The 17,842-nt window shown below is 37.6% G+C and overlaps 1 protein-coding gene across 2 annotated transcripts in view; it reads left to right on the top strand.

Annotated features, from left to right (window-relative positions):
• MARCHF5 (membrane associated ring-CH-type finger 5) overlaps positions 1 to 17,406 on the top strand; it is a 56,155-nt gene extending 38,749 nt beyond the window's left edge. For both annotated transcript variants that reach the window (XM_082630219.1, XM_082630220.1), the window contains 4 exons: positions 6,035 to 6,165; positions 13,188 to 13,371; positions 13,496 to 13,662; positions 14,443 to 17,406. In XM_082630219.1, the coding sequence (XP_082486345.1) occupies positions 6,035 to 6,165; positions 13,188 to 13,371; positions 13,496 to 13,662; positions 14,443 to 14,559 (599 nt within the window). In that variant the 3' untranslated portion in view covers positions 14,560 to 17,406. The remainder of the gene's footprint in view (positions 1 to 6,034; positions 6,166 to 13,187; positions 13,372 to 13,495; positions 13,663 to 14,442) is intronic.
• The last annotated feature ends 436 nt before the right edge of the window (positions 17,407 to 17,842 follow it).

A 17,842-nucleotide genomic window follows, 5' to 3' on the forward strand; every position in this document is an offset into this window, starting at 1 on the left:
TTTCTTGGTAATACACTATATATATATACACCAAGACATGATATTCATCTGCTTTGACTCTGAATCTTTTATTCATCATTAGTTTTGTTTTGTTTTGAGGGGGTTTTGGTCAGTTATTCTTAGTTTGGTTAAATAAAAAATTGTCCAAGAACATATCCTTTCTTCTGTTGACAATCTAATGACTAACTTTCATCATTAAGCAAAGTAAATTAAAGCCTGGGTTTGCAGGATGTTTGTTTTTACATAAAAAATGGTAAAATCTCAACCTACAAGCAGAGGAGTTAAAGATGAATTACATGAGCTTGTCTGGGGCTCTTAGACCTAGCCTCCGGCATCTTAGTGTTTAAAACAGTGATGAATGCTAGAGAAAGAGTTAAAAGTTAAAACTCTTTACTATCCCATCAAAATTCCCACGTGTTTTTAACTCAGTTGAATTGGTGGTTGTGATATTCGTGTTTTCAGTAAAATCCACATTTGTTGTTGGACCATATAATTAATACTTTTTTTAAGTTGTTTTTTTAACACTGAATTGAGTCAAGTACTTGCCACAGAGTGCTGCAGCTAGGTCCTGTGCCATTATATTCTAGTGCCCTGTGGAACAGGCCAAAGTGCCCTGATATACTGCCAAGTACCATGTGCTGAAGATAGCTGTAGCTTAGACAGTCCCAGAGAGTGATAGATACCAATCATCATTAAAAAGCATTTTTTAAGCACCTATCTGTACATGGTTCTATCCTAGGCACTGTACAAAACGAGTTAAACAGACATGGCCCCTGCCCCCTGGGAGTTTTCAATCTCAGATGATGCTGACATGGACAGACTTAAAGGATATTGAGACAACTGAACAAACATTGAACAAGAACATAACGTACTAACATTATGCACAAGCAAAGGGGTAAGTGCATTTTGTGGGATAGTATGTGAAGGAAGACTCGTGGAACAGGCTTCCACGAGGCTTAAGCCTGGTGAACAGGGTGGGGTAGATCAGTTAGTCAGCCTCTATCAGGTTAGGTTAGTTTTCATTGGGAATTTGGGTTTTCATACAGATTTAATCAAAGTAGGAACAGGACATTCCAGAAATAGTGTGCAACAAAAAGAAGACTTGGAGCAAGGAAAGAAATTTAGAACTGTATTGTTAGACTCTTGGTCCCTCGAAAATCTGCAATTCTCAGCAGTTCTGAACCTGAAAGTGGGGTTGATGTTTTGGTTTAGCAAGTTAGCATTTGAGTTGGGTCTGGCAATCTCTTTTATAAATTTGGCCACTTAACAGAAACCTTGGAGTTCATGGGAGCTGTTATCATCTCAGGGACTTATACAAGGTTATCTTGTGAAGCATTAAATTATGTTTTGTGTTAGAAACTTTAGCACCCTGGCAGTCTCTAGAAATTATTTTTCAAGAATTGGTCAGAGGTGTTTTTGAGGATACCTTTCTATCCCCAAGAAAGGTACTGGGAATTCTGGGTATGATTGTATGCAGTGCCAGGAGATTTTGAACACTAAGTATTACCTGCCCTTCAGTCATTAATTCTTAATTTCCAAAATGTACCTTTAACACCATGCATACAGAGACTTGAATTTAAATCACAACACAACAGTCACAACAAATCTACCTTTGCAGTGTCTGCCAGATAAAACTGATTACTTCTTTTCAGTAGACATGGACTTAGGAATTTCCCTAATAGTTCTCAGCTCACTGTTTGATGTCATTCAAATCTGAAATGTGAAGATTTGAATTTACCCAAAACATTACGTGTAGTTATTTTCTTTACAAAAGCTTTATTGTGCAAAAGAATTCACAATACATTTCCTTTTAATTGCAAGTTTCCCTAGTGCTCTTTAAATTACTGAATTTTCAAAACTTGTATTTATACAAAGCTTCTCCAATTGCCATTCATTGTGTAAATACAGTACTGTTGGAAACATAAGTGATGAAGCCCACTGAGGCATTAAAAATTCAATAATACCTTTTAAAAATACTAAATAAAACCTTTTTATGCCCTTGCATATTTAACTTGTTAAGTACATTTATTCATACTTCTTCCTCCCCATTAGAATTGAGATTTTCAAGGGCTAGAGTCTTGCCTTTCCTCATTTCCCATAACTGTTTGTACTTTAATCTGACAATAAGAAGAGGCTAGTGACTGTTGCTGTTTTCCTTTTATGACCTCAAGTCATAGGATAGTACATGATAAGCTTCCTAATAAGAAAAATATGATTGAGGGACTGCATCCGGAGGATTTGAGTGATTGTTCTTATTTATCAAATAGCTTGCCTAGATAATCTTTAGCTCTCAGAAATACCTCCCTTGGGTGGCAGTTTATAATTCTAATGGTATATTTACCACTAGGCATTTATCCTTCCTTTTAAATATTAAACTAATCTTGGACTAGTCTATCTGGAAAAGACTTGAGAGGTTTAGGCAAAATAAACTTAAGACAAAAGCCTAGACAGAATTTTGCCAGAAAAACTGGAAATAGGGATTATAAAATGCAGCCAGTGACTTCATTTAATCCAGCACATCTGTTGCATATGACCCAAGGGATAAGTAAAAAATTTCCAGAAGGAAGTATGAGGACTTATTTGTTTGTTTTTGTTTGTACAGAAAGAATTCATACCCAGTGATTCAGAAGAAAATTGAAAATTGAGCTTATTCTGTTGGAACCTTCTGAGATCTTTAAAGGAAAGACAATTCAAACATCTAACTATTGTCCATGTTCATAATAGATAAAATCGGTAGTGACTGATTACTTTTTAGGAACTATGTTTTCATCTAAATGATCTGTTACTTTTTTTTAGGAATTATATTGCTTTGCTCCATCAGTAGATCTTTCCAAGCACGCTTTTGAAAAGGTGGGGGATGGGGGGAGAAGGTCAGCTGGAAGCAGGTAAAACACCTTCTCTCCTAATACATTCTGATTCTGACTGGGTAGAAAATAGTCTCATAACTTGGGCTTCATACAGAATAATGAAAAAGGAAGACCTAGAGATTTTCATATCATAGTTTTTCATAAGTAACTCAGTAGAGAATTAAGCAAATTTTTGAGAATCAAAGGAATTGGGATTCGTCAGTAAGCAAAATAAAAAGGTTACTTTCGCTTTGGAGCTTATATTCTAGTTCAGGAGCCAACAAACTTTTTCTGTAAAAAAAAAAAAAAAAAATATATATATATATATATATATATATATATATATAGTAAATACAGTTGACCCTTGAACAGTGCAGGCTTGGAGGGGGGAAGGGGTGCCAACCCTCTGTGCAGTCAAAAACCCACATATAACTTACAGTCGGCCCTCCATATCCACAGCTCCTCTGTATCCCTCCATATCCATGGATTCAACCAACAGAGGATTGTGCAGAACTGTAGTATTTACTATTGAAAAAAATCCTAGTGTAAGTGGATCCATGTAGTTCAAACCCGTGTTGTTCAAGGGTCAGCTAACTTTGCATGTGGCCATGTTTCTCGAAAACTTTATTTACAATAACAGTGAGGTGGATTCGGCCCATGGGCCATAGTTTTTCAACCCTTATTCTAGTAGGTGGAAACAATAAGTAAATTAGAGTATGTTAGGTGGTAAGTGCTTTAGGAAAAAGAAAAATAGAGCAGAGTAATCAAATAGGCAGTATGATGAAGTAGAAGTTGACAGGGTGGGCCTCACTGAGGTCAAGAAAAAGAGGAGGAACCAGCAAAGGAGACTGAAAAGTTAGTGACTGGTGAGATGGAAAGAAAACCAAGAGATGGTGATGTCCTGGAGATGCAATGATTATTGGGAAGAAGAAGGGAACATCTATCAGATGTTGGTGGTAGGCCACATAAGAGGAAGGCTGCGATTAGACCATTGGATTTAGCTATGTGTGAGTTGTTAGTGACCTTGATGAGCAGTTTTGGTGGAGTGGATTCAAGAGAGACTTGGAGAGAGAGAGTGAAAACAGAAAAGTCTTCTGAGTGATTTTGTTGTAAAGGGAGCAAAGAAATAGAGCAGTGGGAAAAGAAGGATCAAGAGAAGGGGTTTTTTTTTGTTCTGTTTTTGTTTTTTTTGTGCCGTACGAGGGCCTCTCACTGTTGTGGCCTCTCCCGTTGCGGAGCACAGGCTCCGGACGCACAGGCTCAGCAGCCATGGCGTGGCATGTGGGATCTTCCCGGACCGGGGCACGAACCCGTGTCCCCTGCATCGGCAGGCAGACTCTCAACCACTGCGCCACCAGGGAAGCCCCTTCTTTTTTTTTTTTTAAGATAGAATAAATAATGACATGTTTGATGAAAATAATCCAATAAAGGGTAGGGGGAAATGATGTAGGAGGGTAGAAGTGAATTGCTAGAGCTGTGTCTTTGAGTTGGTGAGGGGATGGGATCTGGTGTATAAGTGGGGATTGACCTCAGATAGGTGTGATGTTGGTAGGTGGAAACATGCTGTAAAGAGTCTGTAATAAAGCAGAAACTTAAAAAAAAAAAAAAAACAGTCTGTAGTTGTTGTTTTGTGGCTTCAATTTTCTGATGAAAGAACTATCAATAGAGAATATGAAAGCTGAAGTTTTTAGGTTTTATATATACCTATTGGCTGTAACTTTTAGTACCAGCATTTCAGGGATCTTTGGTGACTTACTAAAATGCTTTTTATTGTGCCTTCTGAGAGGGTTATAAACTTAAACCTGCAAATTTGTGTATTTTAAGGATTAAACCCTACATTATGAGATTAAATAATGATACATGTAATATGTGGCGTAGCGCCTGCTATCATGTAGAATGTAGAGTCAGTATACATTGAACTAGGCTTACGTTTTCTCTTTGGTCCCAAAAGATACCTTGTCATAGTTTTAAATGTTATGTAAGTTAGATTTTGACAATAATAAGTTTATATGCTAAATTTAAATCATAGGTCCCTTTGACATCTCTCCTAATGTTCTTCCTTCTTCACAGTATGGTCTGTCTTTATACAGTGACTAGTAATATTACTGGCTCCAGCAATCAGGGGGAACTATTGATCAGGGCTCCATAGATGGATGCTTGTTCTTTTAATGATTTTATCATCATATTGCTATTTGAATTTCTTTGTGCAATGAAAATAAGTTGGTTTTGTATACAGCCTCCTCCTATAGATTGTAGGCCCCCAGAGGTAGGTAATACCTCTTACACATTTCTAAGAAAATGTCCTAAGTAATAGTTTGTACATAGAGGGCATTCAACAAATATGATGATTACTAACCAAGTCAAGGTTGCATGTTCCTTTAGTTCAACTTAGATATTCAGTTCTTTAGGCCTTGCTCTAATTCAGGTCTAAGACTTTTCCACTATTCTTGAAAATGCTGGAGCTAAATTATATCGGGCTTAATTGCAATTATTATAATTCCTCCTGTATAGTTATTCCAAATAACTACCAGAGGAGATAATAACCAAATTTCACTTTATAAGCACATAATAATAGAAGCATAATTGGCATATACAGCTGTTGGAATGCCATAAAAACTGGCATGATCATTAAAAGTAGTTTGTTAGAGAACAGTACTCAACTAAATATAGTATATTGGATATCAAAGTAAGATAGGTTGACTTTGTGTAACTACAAAAAAAATAGGCTAGGTTACCTTCACACACTATCAAGGAAGTAAATAAGTGAAGTCAAAGAAGTGATAGTCTTACCAAATACTACAGAATCTAATTGTGGCCAGGAACTGTTTGTGAAGAGCAAGTTGAAATGGCCATGTCATTCTGCAGTAGCCAGTGTCATTAAGAGAAGTAAGAGAACTATTTTCCTTTATAAGAAGCAGCTGTGTTTAAGGCTTTACTCTTAGGTTTACTGATAAAGATAAAAATTTGAAGGGGCTATTTCCTAGGGTTTAGAAAGTAAAACTCAGCTATTCATGCAAATGACTGAGAAATTCTAAATCTGTTCAAATCTAGGTTCCCATTACATTTCTAAGTTATTTCTAAAGCATCAGGGCATCCAACTTCATAAAAATATTTTAGATCTGGTAGGTTTTTTGTTTGTTTGTTTTTAATCTGTCTTGTGTTAAAACTTTGTTTTCTTTATATTATAGGTCCAGTTGTTTACGTCTTGGATCTTGCAGATAGACTGATCTCAAAAGCCTGTCCATTTGCTGCAGCAGGAATAATGGTTGGCTCTATCTATTGGACAGCTGTGACTTATGGAGCAGTGACAGTGATGCAGGTTCACTATTTTATTCTATTTGATGATGTTACTTTTGATATGGAGATCAAACAGATTAAATAGATTTTTGTTGGAGTTTTTAAAATTATTATTTGAACAAGTGATAACATTCTCATGGCTTAAAAATAAGAAAATAGGGCTTCCCTGGTGGCTCAGTGGTTGAGAGTCCGCCTGCTGATGCAGGGGACGCAGGTTCGTGCCCTGGTTTGGGAAGATCCCACATGCTGCGGAGCAGCTGGGCCTGTGAGCCATGGCCGCTGAGCCTGCGCGTCCGGAGCCTGTGCTCCGCAACGGGAGAGGCCACAACAGTGAGAGGCCCGCGTACCGCAAAAAAAAAAAAAAAAAGAAAATATATAAAAGCTCTCTAGGGGAAAGTCTTCTTACTCCTGTCCTTCATTTGCCCAGGTTCCCCTCTCCTCAGGTAGCCAGATATATTCTTCCAGACTTGCTTTGTGCATATGCAAGATAAAATAAATATGTTCTCCCACACACGTTATAGTTTTCCCCCCAAAAGGAAACGTATTAGAGCTGAACGCCCCTTTTTCCAAAAACAATGAATTTTAGAGATCTTTTCACAAAGTATGGAGAAATCTGCATAGCATTCTTTGTATAGAATTTCAGCAGTTTACTAATCAGTCTCTTATTGATTAGACAGTTAGTTACTTCTAGTTTTTTGCTATTATGAAACAATGCTACAGTTAGTAACTGTGGATGAAAATTAGAATGACTTAAATTTCAAGATTTAGTCCCAGGCCCTTGACTCTTCTCTCTGTATACCTCTTCTTTGAAGATTTCCAGCCATCTTAACTGTGCGTTTTGTGTTCAGATCTATGTCTTCCACCCTAATCTTTTCCCAAAATCAGTCCTATAAGAACAGCATGGCCCTTCTCCTTAAATGACCTCTTATGACTTCACACTCAATATTATTGAAATCGAACTTGTCTTTTCCTCAGTTTGAAACCTAAATTTATTCTCTGTTATCATTTCTCTATATCTTTGATTCCTACAATTATTTTCCCATCTACTCGATATATAGCCTACATTCTTACGATTACCTTTAACTCTTTCTACTTCATAGCGCTATATCCAGTCCACTAAGTCCAAGCAGTTTCCATCTAGATATGTCTTAACATCTGTGGCTTCCTTTCCACAATCTTTAATACCTGACTTACTGTCTTTCTCCCATCATACCTGGATGGCTAAAGGAGCCTCCTGATTGTTTTCTTTAACTTCATTCTTTTATGTCGATCCATCCTTCCAAATGAATCTTCCTAAAATAATACCTTTCAGCGTTTTACTTCAAAGCTTAACGTCTCCTCTAACTTAAGTGATCATTTTCAAAAGCAGCACCTAGATTGGTTAAATGTTTCTTTTTTTTTTTTTAATAAATTTATTTATTTTTATTTTTGGCTGCGTTGGGTCTTTGTTGCTGCACGCAGGCTTTCTCTAGTTGCGCTGACCAGGGGCTACACTTTGTTGTGGTGCGCGGGCTTCTCATAGCAGTAGCTTCTCTTGTTGCTGACACAGGCTCTAGGCTCACGGGCTTCAGTAGTTGTGGCACGTGGGCTCAGCAGTTGTGGCTCACAGGCTCTGTAGTTGTGGCTCGCGGGCTCTAGAGAGCAGGCTCGGTAGTTATGGCGCACAGGCTTAGTTGCTCCGCGGCATGTGGGATCCTCCCAGGCCAGGGCTCGAACCCGTGTCTCCTGCGTTGGCAGGCGGATTCTTAACCACTGCGCCACCAGAGAAGCCCAGTTAAATGTTTCATAACTAACTCAGTAATAGTTAACACACTTCGGTTTGTAGATGATATAACTTGCTTTTCTTTAATATAAATTAAAGAGTACATGAAAGAAAAAGGGACGAAGGGATTATATGTAATATTCTAGAAGTTGCACATAACCTATCTTAACAATCATGGTGAGACAGAATATTGCAATGCTTCTTTATAAAATGTTGATGACACCCCAGAAATCTGGATGTAGTCACTGGAATGAATCACAAATCATTTGTCATAGGATAGTGGATAAAGATTGAGAATCACTGACTTGAAAAAGATTCCATTTCCTTAACCTGGTTTGTTATGCAGTGTTCTCCACAATCTTAACTTCATTCTACTTTGAGGCCTATGGGGCTATCTCCTCCAACCCATCCTTATGTTGTTTAGTTTTTTTACCTCTGTCCTTTGGCTTATGTCACCCTCCCTGCCTAATACCTGTCCTTTCAGTCCTTTCTCTCCGAATTTAAACCCTCCTTCCAGGCTTAGTTCAGCCACTTTCCCTCCATGAAACTTATCAGGCAACTCCTGCCCAGTGTGATTTCTTCTTCCTCTGCATTCATGACATTTTTATTCCTCAAATGGCAGCCAATCCTATGTTGACCAAGTGCTATTTCTTATATCGATTACCTAAGTTATTTAACTTTTGCTGTATTCAGGCCTTACTCTTCCTATCAGCAGGTAATTTCCTTGAGAAAGTAGAGACTATCGTATACGTAGGTGTTCCCTGTACAGCATATACACAGATGTTAACTTTAAAAGGCTTTCATAAATAATGATTTTTTTAATATGACCAATTCTATCAGGTAGTAACAGGTTTGTTTAACTGATTATATGTTCTGTAATAATTTGTTAAGCTCCAGTAATGAGTATTAGTATATCATTAGATCAGAGAAGTTCAGGACCATTCACTAGGACTGACAAAGACCTGAAAACTTAGAGATTATACATTGTTTAATGTACAAATACATTATACAAAAGTGTATTTTTGCAGATGGGGAAACTAAGGCCCTCTGAGATTGAGTGACTTCTTTTTAAGACCCAATTGACCATAAGAAATGGGATGGCTCTTTTTGAAAAGATTTTAGGCTAGCACAGTCTTAAAAGAATTCTCGTAATTAATGAGACACTTCAACAACAGGAACCAATTAAGGAAAGACTACATTAACAGTATTTTAATTCAGTAAAAGTGAAAGATCATTTGAAGTTATGAAAAAAATAAGTCTTGAGCTGACCCTTGAAGAGAATGATTTGGATTGGCAGAGAGGAGGAAACGATATGAGCAAGGAGACAAAAATAAACATGTTAATGGTGACAGAAAAGAACTACAACGATGATAATGCATATGTATATTATGTGTTACCACTTAGATATAACCTTCGCATGTACTGTCTCACTTGAAAAGATTTTTTTTTTTGAGCCCAGAAATGGGAACAATTAGCTGTGACAGTAGATAGCTCCTGTAGTGTGATTTAAGAGTATTCAGAAGGCTTTTATCTTTCTGAATATTTGATAGCAGTTGTGCCCCCTACTCCATCAGCAGAATTTAGGATTTTCTTTTTCACACTTAACTGTTTTTTTCCTTTTGTTCTCTGACTACTCTGAAGTTCAGGTAAATCAGATTAAGGAATCAGATCACTGTTTTTTCCCCATTTATTTCTTCATGAACCAGTCTTAGGTTCAATCCCTGTTCGTTGTAAAGAACTTGAATGGCCCCTTTGATTTAAATTTCTGTTGAAAAGACAACGTGATAGTTAACTTTTTCTTCCCCTAGCACCTGGCAGAACACCTTTCAAGCACTGATGCGTATAATTCTTGCAACAATCTTGTGACATAGATACTATCAATTATTCCTAGTTTACAGGTTCAGAGAGCTTACATGTCCAGTACCAGTTCCACCTTCCAGCAAGGAAGAAGCATTAGGACTCCTGTCCCTAATCTAGGGCTCCTGAAATGATAGCTGGTCCCAGAGGCAGCTGGAGCATTGTATCTGGGAACAGTGGAACACTAACCCCCGGCCCAGCTCTGCTTCTGCCTCTGCTGTACAGCGGCCCCCACACGCATTGTCCCTTCTTAATTGTGTTGCATTTAATTACCCTGAATTCTAAGGAAACCTTTTAGTTCATCGCTATTCCATCCTCCCGTTTAAAAGTAGGGTTCTACAGGCAGTGCTTTAAAAGATCAAGCCTTAATTAAAACTAACTCTTAGCATTTTAGCATTGATGAACCGCAGGCCTAGCTGACTATGGAGATTTCGCTTTTAGCTGTTAAGCAGAAAAACAAACAAACCTTTCTCTAAACCTGCAATTCCGTAGGCCTTGGTTTTGTACATGGATAAAAAATTCTTAGAGAACACATTCTATAGTTCCTGAATCTAACCTCAAAATTTAAGTCTTGAAAATTATCTCTTTTTCAGTCTTAGGGCATAACATCAGAATGTACATGATCTTACACAAGGTTTGCTGGTTTTATATTGACCAAAGTTAAATCAGCCCCATTGATTAATTCAGCTTTCATGTATTACCCTTGAGTCTGACTGTAGCAGCACATAGTATACACTACAGGTGTTACACTGTCCTAGTTCCTTAACGTTATATTTGCACACTTGTTTGATTCGATTGCCTCTTACCTCCAAAAGACGTCTATTGGGCTTCCCTGGTGGTGCAGTGGTTGAGAGTCCGCCTGCCGATGCAGGGGACACGGGTTCGTGCCCCGGTCCGGGAAGATCCCACATGCCGCAGAGCGGCTGGGCCCGTGAGCCATGGCCGCTGAGCCTGCGCGTCCGGAGCCTGTGCTCCGCAACGGGAGAGGCCACGACAGTGAGAGGCCCGCGTACCACCAAAAAAAAAAAAAAAAAAAAGACGTCTATTTAGCTCACCTTTTAATTCCCAGCACCTAGGCCTGTGTCTGGCACATAATCAGTATTCAGTTGAATGAATGCATGCAGGTATGCATGTAATGGTCAGCCTCAGCTTAAGCACAAAACATGACTCTTAATCACAGGTGGGGAAAATGGGCTTTTGCTCACTGTTTGCCCTATTTTCTTTTTTATTTCCTCATTCTTAGACACCTGGTTGGAAAGTTTTTACTGCTACCCATGAGGAATAAATTTTCCCTTACAATAGTCCATACCTGAATATTCACTTTGCTTTATATTTTTAAGCCCTAAATTCTAAAAAGAAAACATAACCCAACAAAGGAATTTTTCAAATTTCTGAATTTATTTGTTAACACTTTGGGAGTATTTAAATCACATTTAGTTATAACTTTAAAGTGATCATAATATTGAAAATAATAAAATGATATAAAAAATAGAGTGTCATGTGACAAGCATTATAGGTAAAGACAGTTTCTGGACTAATCCACTTTTGCCACCAATGTGGGATATGTGTTTATGAAATATGGTGTACCAAACTATTTCACTTTAGGGCAGCTCAAAACAACCACCCTTCTTCACATGCAAGATATGAGGTTGTTAATTTCTACCTGGAAACACAGAAGAATATCAGATACTGATACCATGGGTTTTGACCATTTGGAAGAGGCTAGTCCTCTGTTCTTTAATGTTACATCTTGGTTAGATAAATTAATCATGCACAGAAGTCTGGGCTATATCCTTAGCTGAAATTTTAAAAGCACCCATTTTGGTCCTCTCCACATGCTTTATCTTTTTTTTTTTTGGTTGGCCACGCCACGCAGCATGGCATGTGGGCTCTTAGTTCCCCGACCAGGGATTGAACCCGTGCCCCCTGCGTTGGAAGTGCAGAGTTTAACCACTGGACTGCCAGGGAAGTCCCTCCACATAATTTTATAAACTATTTCTACCTGGATCAAGTCTGTTGTCTAGAATTTGAATTTGCCGTGACCATTGTCAGCTTCCTTATTTCACATCTCCTTGAAGTCCACCTAAAAAAATCTGCTATAATAGCTGACATAAAGGGCGTCTCATTTTTGAAAAAAAATCCCATTTACTTTTTCATGAGTTTGCTTTCCTAAGTAGATATTGTCCCTGGAGCTTTTAGTCTTCCCTACCTTCTTTTCTCCCTTCCCTCCTTGCCTTTCCTTCCTTTCTTTTCCCTCATCCCTCTCAGAGATATAGACAAAGACAAAGATATAAATCGTCTATATCAACAATCCTTTCTTCATAGTTTAATCCTCAAGTGTGTACAGAAAAACTATATAGAAACCTTTATAGTAGTCTCCTCATATCAAGCTGTGATACCTGGATGGGCTAAAACCCCAAGATTCTGAAATAGTCTCCCCTGTCATAGCTGCCAAGAATAATCCCTCAGAGAAATATATTTAATTTGCCAGCATTTGAGACTTTTGGCTAAAGGGAGGTCATTTGAGACCTGTGAAAGAATTTTTAGGGAAATTTTCTAGTTAAAAGTAAGAAGCTCACCAAAAAAAGTGGCCATATTGAGAGACATGTAAGACCAAGATTGATCAGCAAGTGAAAAGAATTTTGCCAGGAGGGGAAGTATGGAGATTCACAAATGCGAATTAATCATGTTCTTCTTGCCCTCTCAGATCTAAACCAATTGAGAAATAACCCCAAGACCCAGATGAGAGGGGAAGGATAGTTTTAGCTTTCTTACCCCATAGATAGGCACCCTTGGGTTCCTGGATTAGAAAAAGTGCCTGGAACCTGTAACCAGAACTGGACCTCCTATTGCATTCCCTCAAATCTAGACCTTGGAATTGCATTTTAGGAGAGTTAGGTCTGTAGAGCAGGCATTTAGCCAGCCAGAGAAATCACACTCAATCCCAGACACCACTGAGCAGGGAGAAAGCCAAAGAGAAATGAGATTTCAGACCATCTCCTGAAGGCCGGTCCTGCCCCTTGGCTGGCTGTGCTTACCTCCTAGTAGGAAGAGCAGGAAAACAGTTGCTCTTCTGGAAGACACATGAGACCTAAAATTATAGCCCAGTCTAACCAAATTAAATAGAGGAATGGAAGCAAGAACCAGAAGTCCTCTCCCCTCTATTGAAATGTAATCAATGTATAATCAATTAAAGCTTTTATTCCAATGTAATATGAAACAGCTTGGGAGCTTTTCTTTTTCCCCTTGAATGAGAGACATTTCTTATAAATAAATCAGGATTGATAGCTTTCCAGCTTATTTTTAAAACTTTATTTCTGTATTCTTTTTGAAATTTAGCATTTCCTCTAAAATGAATTGCACTCAAGCATGAAACCCTTCATTAGATAAGGAAATGATTGGAGCAAATGCTATCTGTTTCACAGGTTGTAGGCCATAAAGAAGGTCTGGATGTTATGGAGAGAGCTGATCCTTTATTCCTTTTAATTGGACTTCCTACTATTCCTGTCATGCTGATATTAGGCAAGATGATTCGCTGGGAGGACTATGTGCTTAGACTATGGCGCAAATACTCAAATAAACTACAAATTTTGAACAGTATATTTCCAGGTAAGGCCCTGAATTGTGGTGGTAATGAACATACCAAATTAATCTTGTGGACGAATCCTAGCATGCGAAGATATTCTAGATATTCTGATTTATTAGCACTAATACCCTACATTTTTTTCTCTAGGGATTGGTTGTCCTGTTCCTCGAATACCAGCCGAGGCTAATCCTTTGGCAGATCATGTCTCTGCGACCCGAATTTTGTGTGGAGCCCTTGTTTTTCCTACTATTGCGACAATAGTTGGTAAACTAATGTTCAGTAGTGTTAACTCTAATTTACAAAGGACAATCTTGGTAAGGTGGCTTTAATATTACTTTTTTCAAGTGACTATGCAAAAGAGAAAGAACTGTATATTTGTTTAAAAAATAAAAAAAGAATGGGACTATATAAATATTTATACTATGGCTCCTGTGCCTTAAGTCTCTATTTGATCCCCACTGTTATCCAATAGCAATAAAAAGAGGAGGATCCACTGCAGTAGTTCTGGTCTTCTGGAACTATGCTGTGGGAGTTCTCTCCTGGGATATGCGTGAATCATTACTCCCAAAAGATAGTGTTGAAACGTTTCTGCTCTAGGGTCAGACTGCCCAGGTCAAATCCTATCACAGACATTGCCTTGCTGAGAAACCTACATAAAATTTCTTGATTTCTCTATGCTTGTAGAATGGAGATAGTAATGGTAGCTACCTCAGGATTATTGTGAGGGTTAAATCAGGTCACTCATTTGAAGCGCTAGCACATAGTAAGCCCTTATGTTGTTTGATGTCATTATTATTGTCCCCACTTCTCCCCTCTGGTAGCAGCCTGCATATAATGCCTGGGTATTCTCTCTACTATATGAGAATGGATTTAGAGCTAAGTGGAAGGAAGATTACTCAGAGAGGATAGAGGCTTTCTGACCTCTCATGTCTATTCCTATCTTACCCCCTAGTAAAAAAAAAAAGAGAACTATTTCATTTGCAGTCATCTGAATTAGCAACAATGCCTGTGTCTTTTGTGATTTAAGTAAAATGATTTTTATTATGTTCCTCCAAATCTGCATTATAAAAAGCTAATTTTTCTCTTTTTTTTAGGGTGGAATTGCTTTTGTTGCCATTAAGGGAGCATTCAAGGTTTACTTCAAACAGCAGCAATATTTACGTCAGGCACACCGCAAAATTCTAAATTATCCAGAGCAAGAAGAAGCATAAAACTGTGACTTCTCGTTGTTCTGCAGTCCTCTCATTCTTATGAGTCTGTTGTGTTGTTTTGATTCCATCATTAATGCACAGTAGTGGAGACTTGCGATAAGCTGCTGCTCTCATATTTTTAAGAAGTAAAATAAAGCACTTAGGGAAGGGGAAACCCTCTCAGTAATCACGGAACCTAAGGATGTGATTTGTTTTCATTGTTTTGTATGTACTTCTTTTATGGCAGTCATCTGAACCATTATCTTAGCATGGTGAACCTGAGTTTTGTTCATATTTTCTTCAGACAGAAATGTAAAGATCAAACTGTGCAAATATTTAAAAATGCACATGCTGTTTTATTCAAAGGCCTCTTTTGTACATGTTTATGTTCAGTGTTTTCTTAGAATCAGCAACTCAATGAAGGTACTATGAGGATTTTTCTCACTGGCATAATTTGATTACAAGCTAAACAGGAGTATATGTTAATATGCGGAAATGTAAATTAGTTATACATAATTAACAAACCAAAAACGTATGTAAACATTCAAATGATTATCTGAACAAATGCAATTTTGCTGTGTTTTTCTTAACCCATGTGATATCCAAAATGTGTAGGGTAAAAATTCACAGGGCTTCCAGATCACTTTTTCACTATTAAATTTTATTTATATAATGTTGACATCTCATAGTTCATATTGTAATTTTGACTCATGCAGTCTTAATTACTCTGTGTGTGTATGTGTGTGTGTGTGTGTGTGTGTGAGAGAGAGAGAGAGAGAGAAGAGAAGAGAAGAGAGAGGAGAGAGGAGAGAGAGAGAGAGGCAGAGACAGTGACATCAGGTCCTTCCATCACCGGAGTAAGGTTTTTAAATTCGTGTTCCTAGAAATTAGAACTGCCAGTTTATAGTAGTTTGAGCACAGAGAACGATTTGCAAAAAATCAGTAAAGTTATTTTCCTCTCCTTTCTCATCGATTCAGTTATTCAGGTGTTTGTTGATCACCTCCTACTTCCCCAGGCACTATGCAAAGTGCTGTGGGGATACAGTGGTGAACAAGACAGACTTGGTTCCTGCTTTTATGTAGTTTATACAGTCTAGTTTCAACAGGTAGAAAACCAGCAGTGAGTAAACCAAGGTGAGGCCTTGAGCTCTTTGTTTTTATACCAGTCAGTGAGGAAATAATTATGAAAACAAGTCTTGAGTAAATATTAAGGTCATTGTTTTTGTCAAATTATTATAAGAAAAAAAAACAATACTAACATTTTTAAATTTAAATTGCTTGTCATACTGAGGAGGCTAGCACCTTAATAGTCACTGTTTAACTAGTTTTATATTCATTTTTCAAAAGCAATTATTTATTTTAAGCTGTTCAGTAGTGACCCTTTTAATGTTCAGCGATCTGGTCTTGGAGTTATTTTCATCAATTAGTATTAAGATTTTTAAAGATAGTTCCAAAAACCCTATTTATTTTCTTGTTCACAGCATCTAATGCATGGCAATATGAATGTTCCCCCTTACTGATAAGTGGCCACTTCTCTTTAGGATTGTAGCAAGTATAGATTGAGCTATGTTAGATTACAGTAGTATATGTTAACTTCAGTAATTTAAGACTGGTACCTTTCTATAGTATGAATGTCTTAATTTTGAGTTATAACATGAAATTTATGTGAATGGCTATTGAACATTCAAAGTTGTAATTACTTGGGGAGGAAGGGAATATTTGACTGACAGTGAGCCTTATATTAAGATCACTGCTACAGTTCTGAAGGGGAAATATAAAACTATGATTATATATAAAAATAACAGATTATATAGCTGTGCTTATAAAATATATTGGCTTTCTTAAATTTTCAATATGAAAAGACATACTGGATATTTCCTGCATAATTTTGTTATATAGAACAGCTTTTAGCAGCCTTTACTAAAGTTACACAAGCACACAGTTCCCCGTTTATTACTTTATGCCCAAAATGGGGGAATAACTGCTTGGATTTGTTTGGCATCAGGGCTTGTGAGGGCCAGAGAAACAACTCTAATCCTTTAGGGGCAGGGAGAAGGAGTTTTGAGAGCTGTGGGGAGGGAACTGCAAGTGCCTGGGGACCAGAGTAGCCTCAGCCCTGGAACTGAACACATTTAAATCTAAAGAGCCTTAGCTCAAGAAGTACCGGGTACCAGCCTCTTCAGAAAGTGTCCTGCACCACCCTGAATCAACAAAAGCATGGGCTGACTAAAGTTCGGTGAACCTAGGTTCAGATCCTAATTCTGCTTTTAATAACTGTATGTATGACTTTCATCAAGTGACAACTTGCTCTCAGCTACAGTTTTCTTCATCTCTGAAATACAAGTAATACTTAGAAGACTGTTTCTAGGATTAACTGAGAAATTAAAGAAACAGAGAGAGGCACTTTAGCTAAGCTCAAAATAGCCTCTACAGAGCAGTAGTGTCTTAATTGCTGAACACTAGGAAAAGGGAACGAGGCAGTAAACGAGAAACATGAGGGGACAGATTAAAGGGATGCTCTAGACTTTGGGGATGGGCAGGTATATTTGTGTTTTCCAGTTTATTTTCACGTTTCTTTACTGTGTTATTTCTATAAACTTTAATGTTTTAAACCTCTTTTATAAAATTCAATGACGACTAGTAGAATTCTCTTCTTTGCAGAATTTAACTTATCTCCAAAGTGGCAGAAAATATTGTTCATCATTACATGATTATCAAATGACTGTGAAGAATATAAAATTAAACTGAGTGACTTAATTAGTCACTGCCTTGCTAACTGTGCTGTAATTTTTTTAAACGTCTTGTTTTTAACATAGCAGACTATCTCAACACTGGCTGGATTAGGTTAAATAAAGAATTTTTATGTTCTCTAGGTGTACTTTGTCTGTTGAACAACTTCCAAAAAATAATTTGTTTATTCTGTACCTACTTAATTCTATTTAAATCATAGTAATCGAGATACTAGTGAGATTTTCTCTTAGTACAAGTAATCTGAATTTTTTAAGAACTGTAAAGAAATTTGTCTTAATTTCATAAGCAGGCGAACCTAAATTCCAAGTATGTTCTAATTTCTAAAATGAATCCCCCCTCACCTACCCTCAGAGCCACTTGGACTATGATTAGACGAGATCTGTGGGTGGTCTCATGCCACAGGTATCAAAGTATACTCAGGTGGGTTGGGAACACAGAAAAAGTTGCTTCCTCCAAGATACTAAGAACTTTAGTTTCTGAAGCAGATTAGAATCTTCCAGAATGAGTACATCAAATAAAGGCCTTTCCATCCATAGGGATAGTATTGGGTCTA

Source organism: Mesoplodon mirus (genome assembly GCF_964341445.2).
Source record: "Mesoplodon mirus genome assembly, chromosome: 2".
In the NCBI taxonomy this organism is placed as follows: Eukaryota; Metazoa; Chordata; class Mammalia; order Artiodactyla; family Ziphiidae; genus Mesoplodon; species Mesoplodon mirus.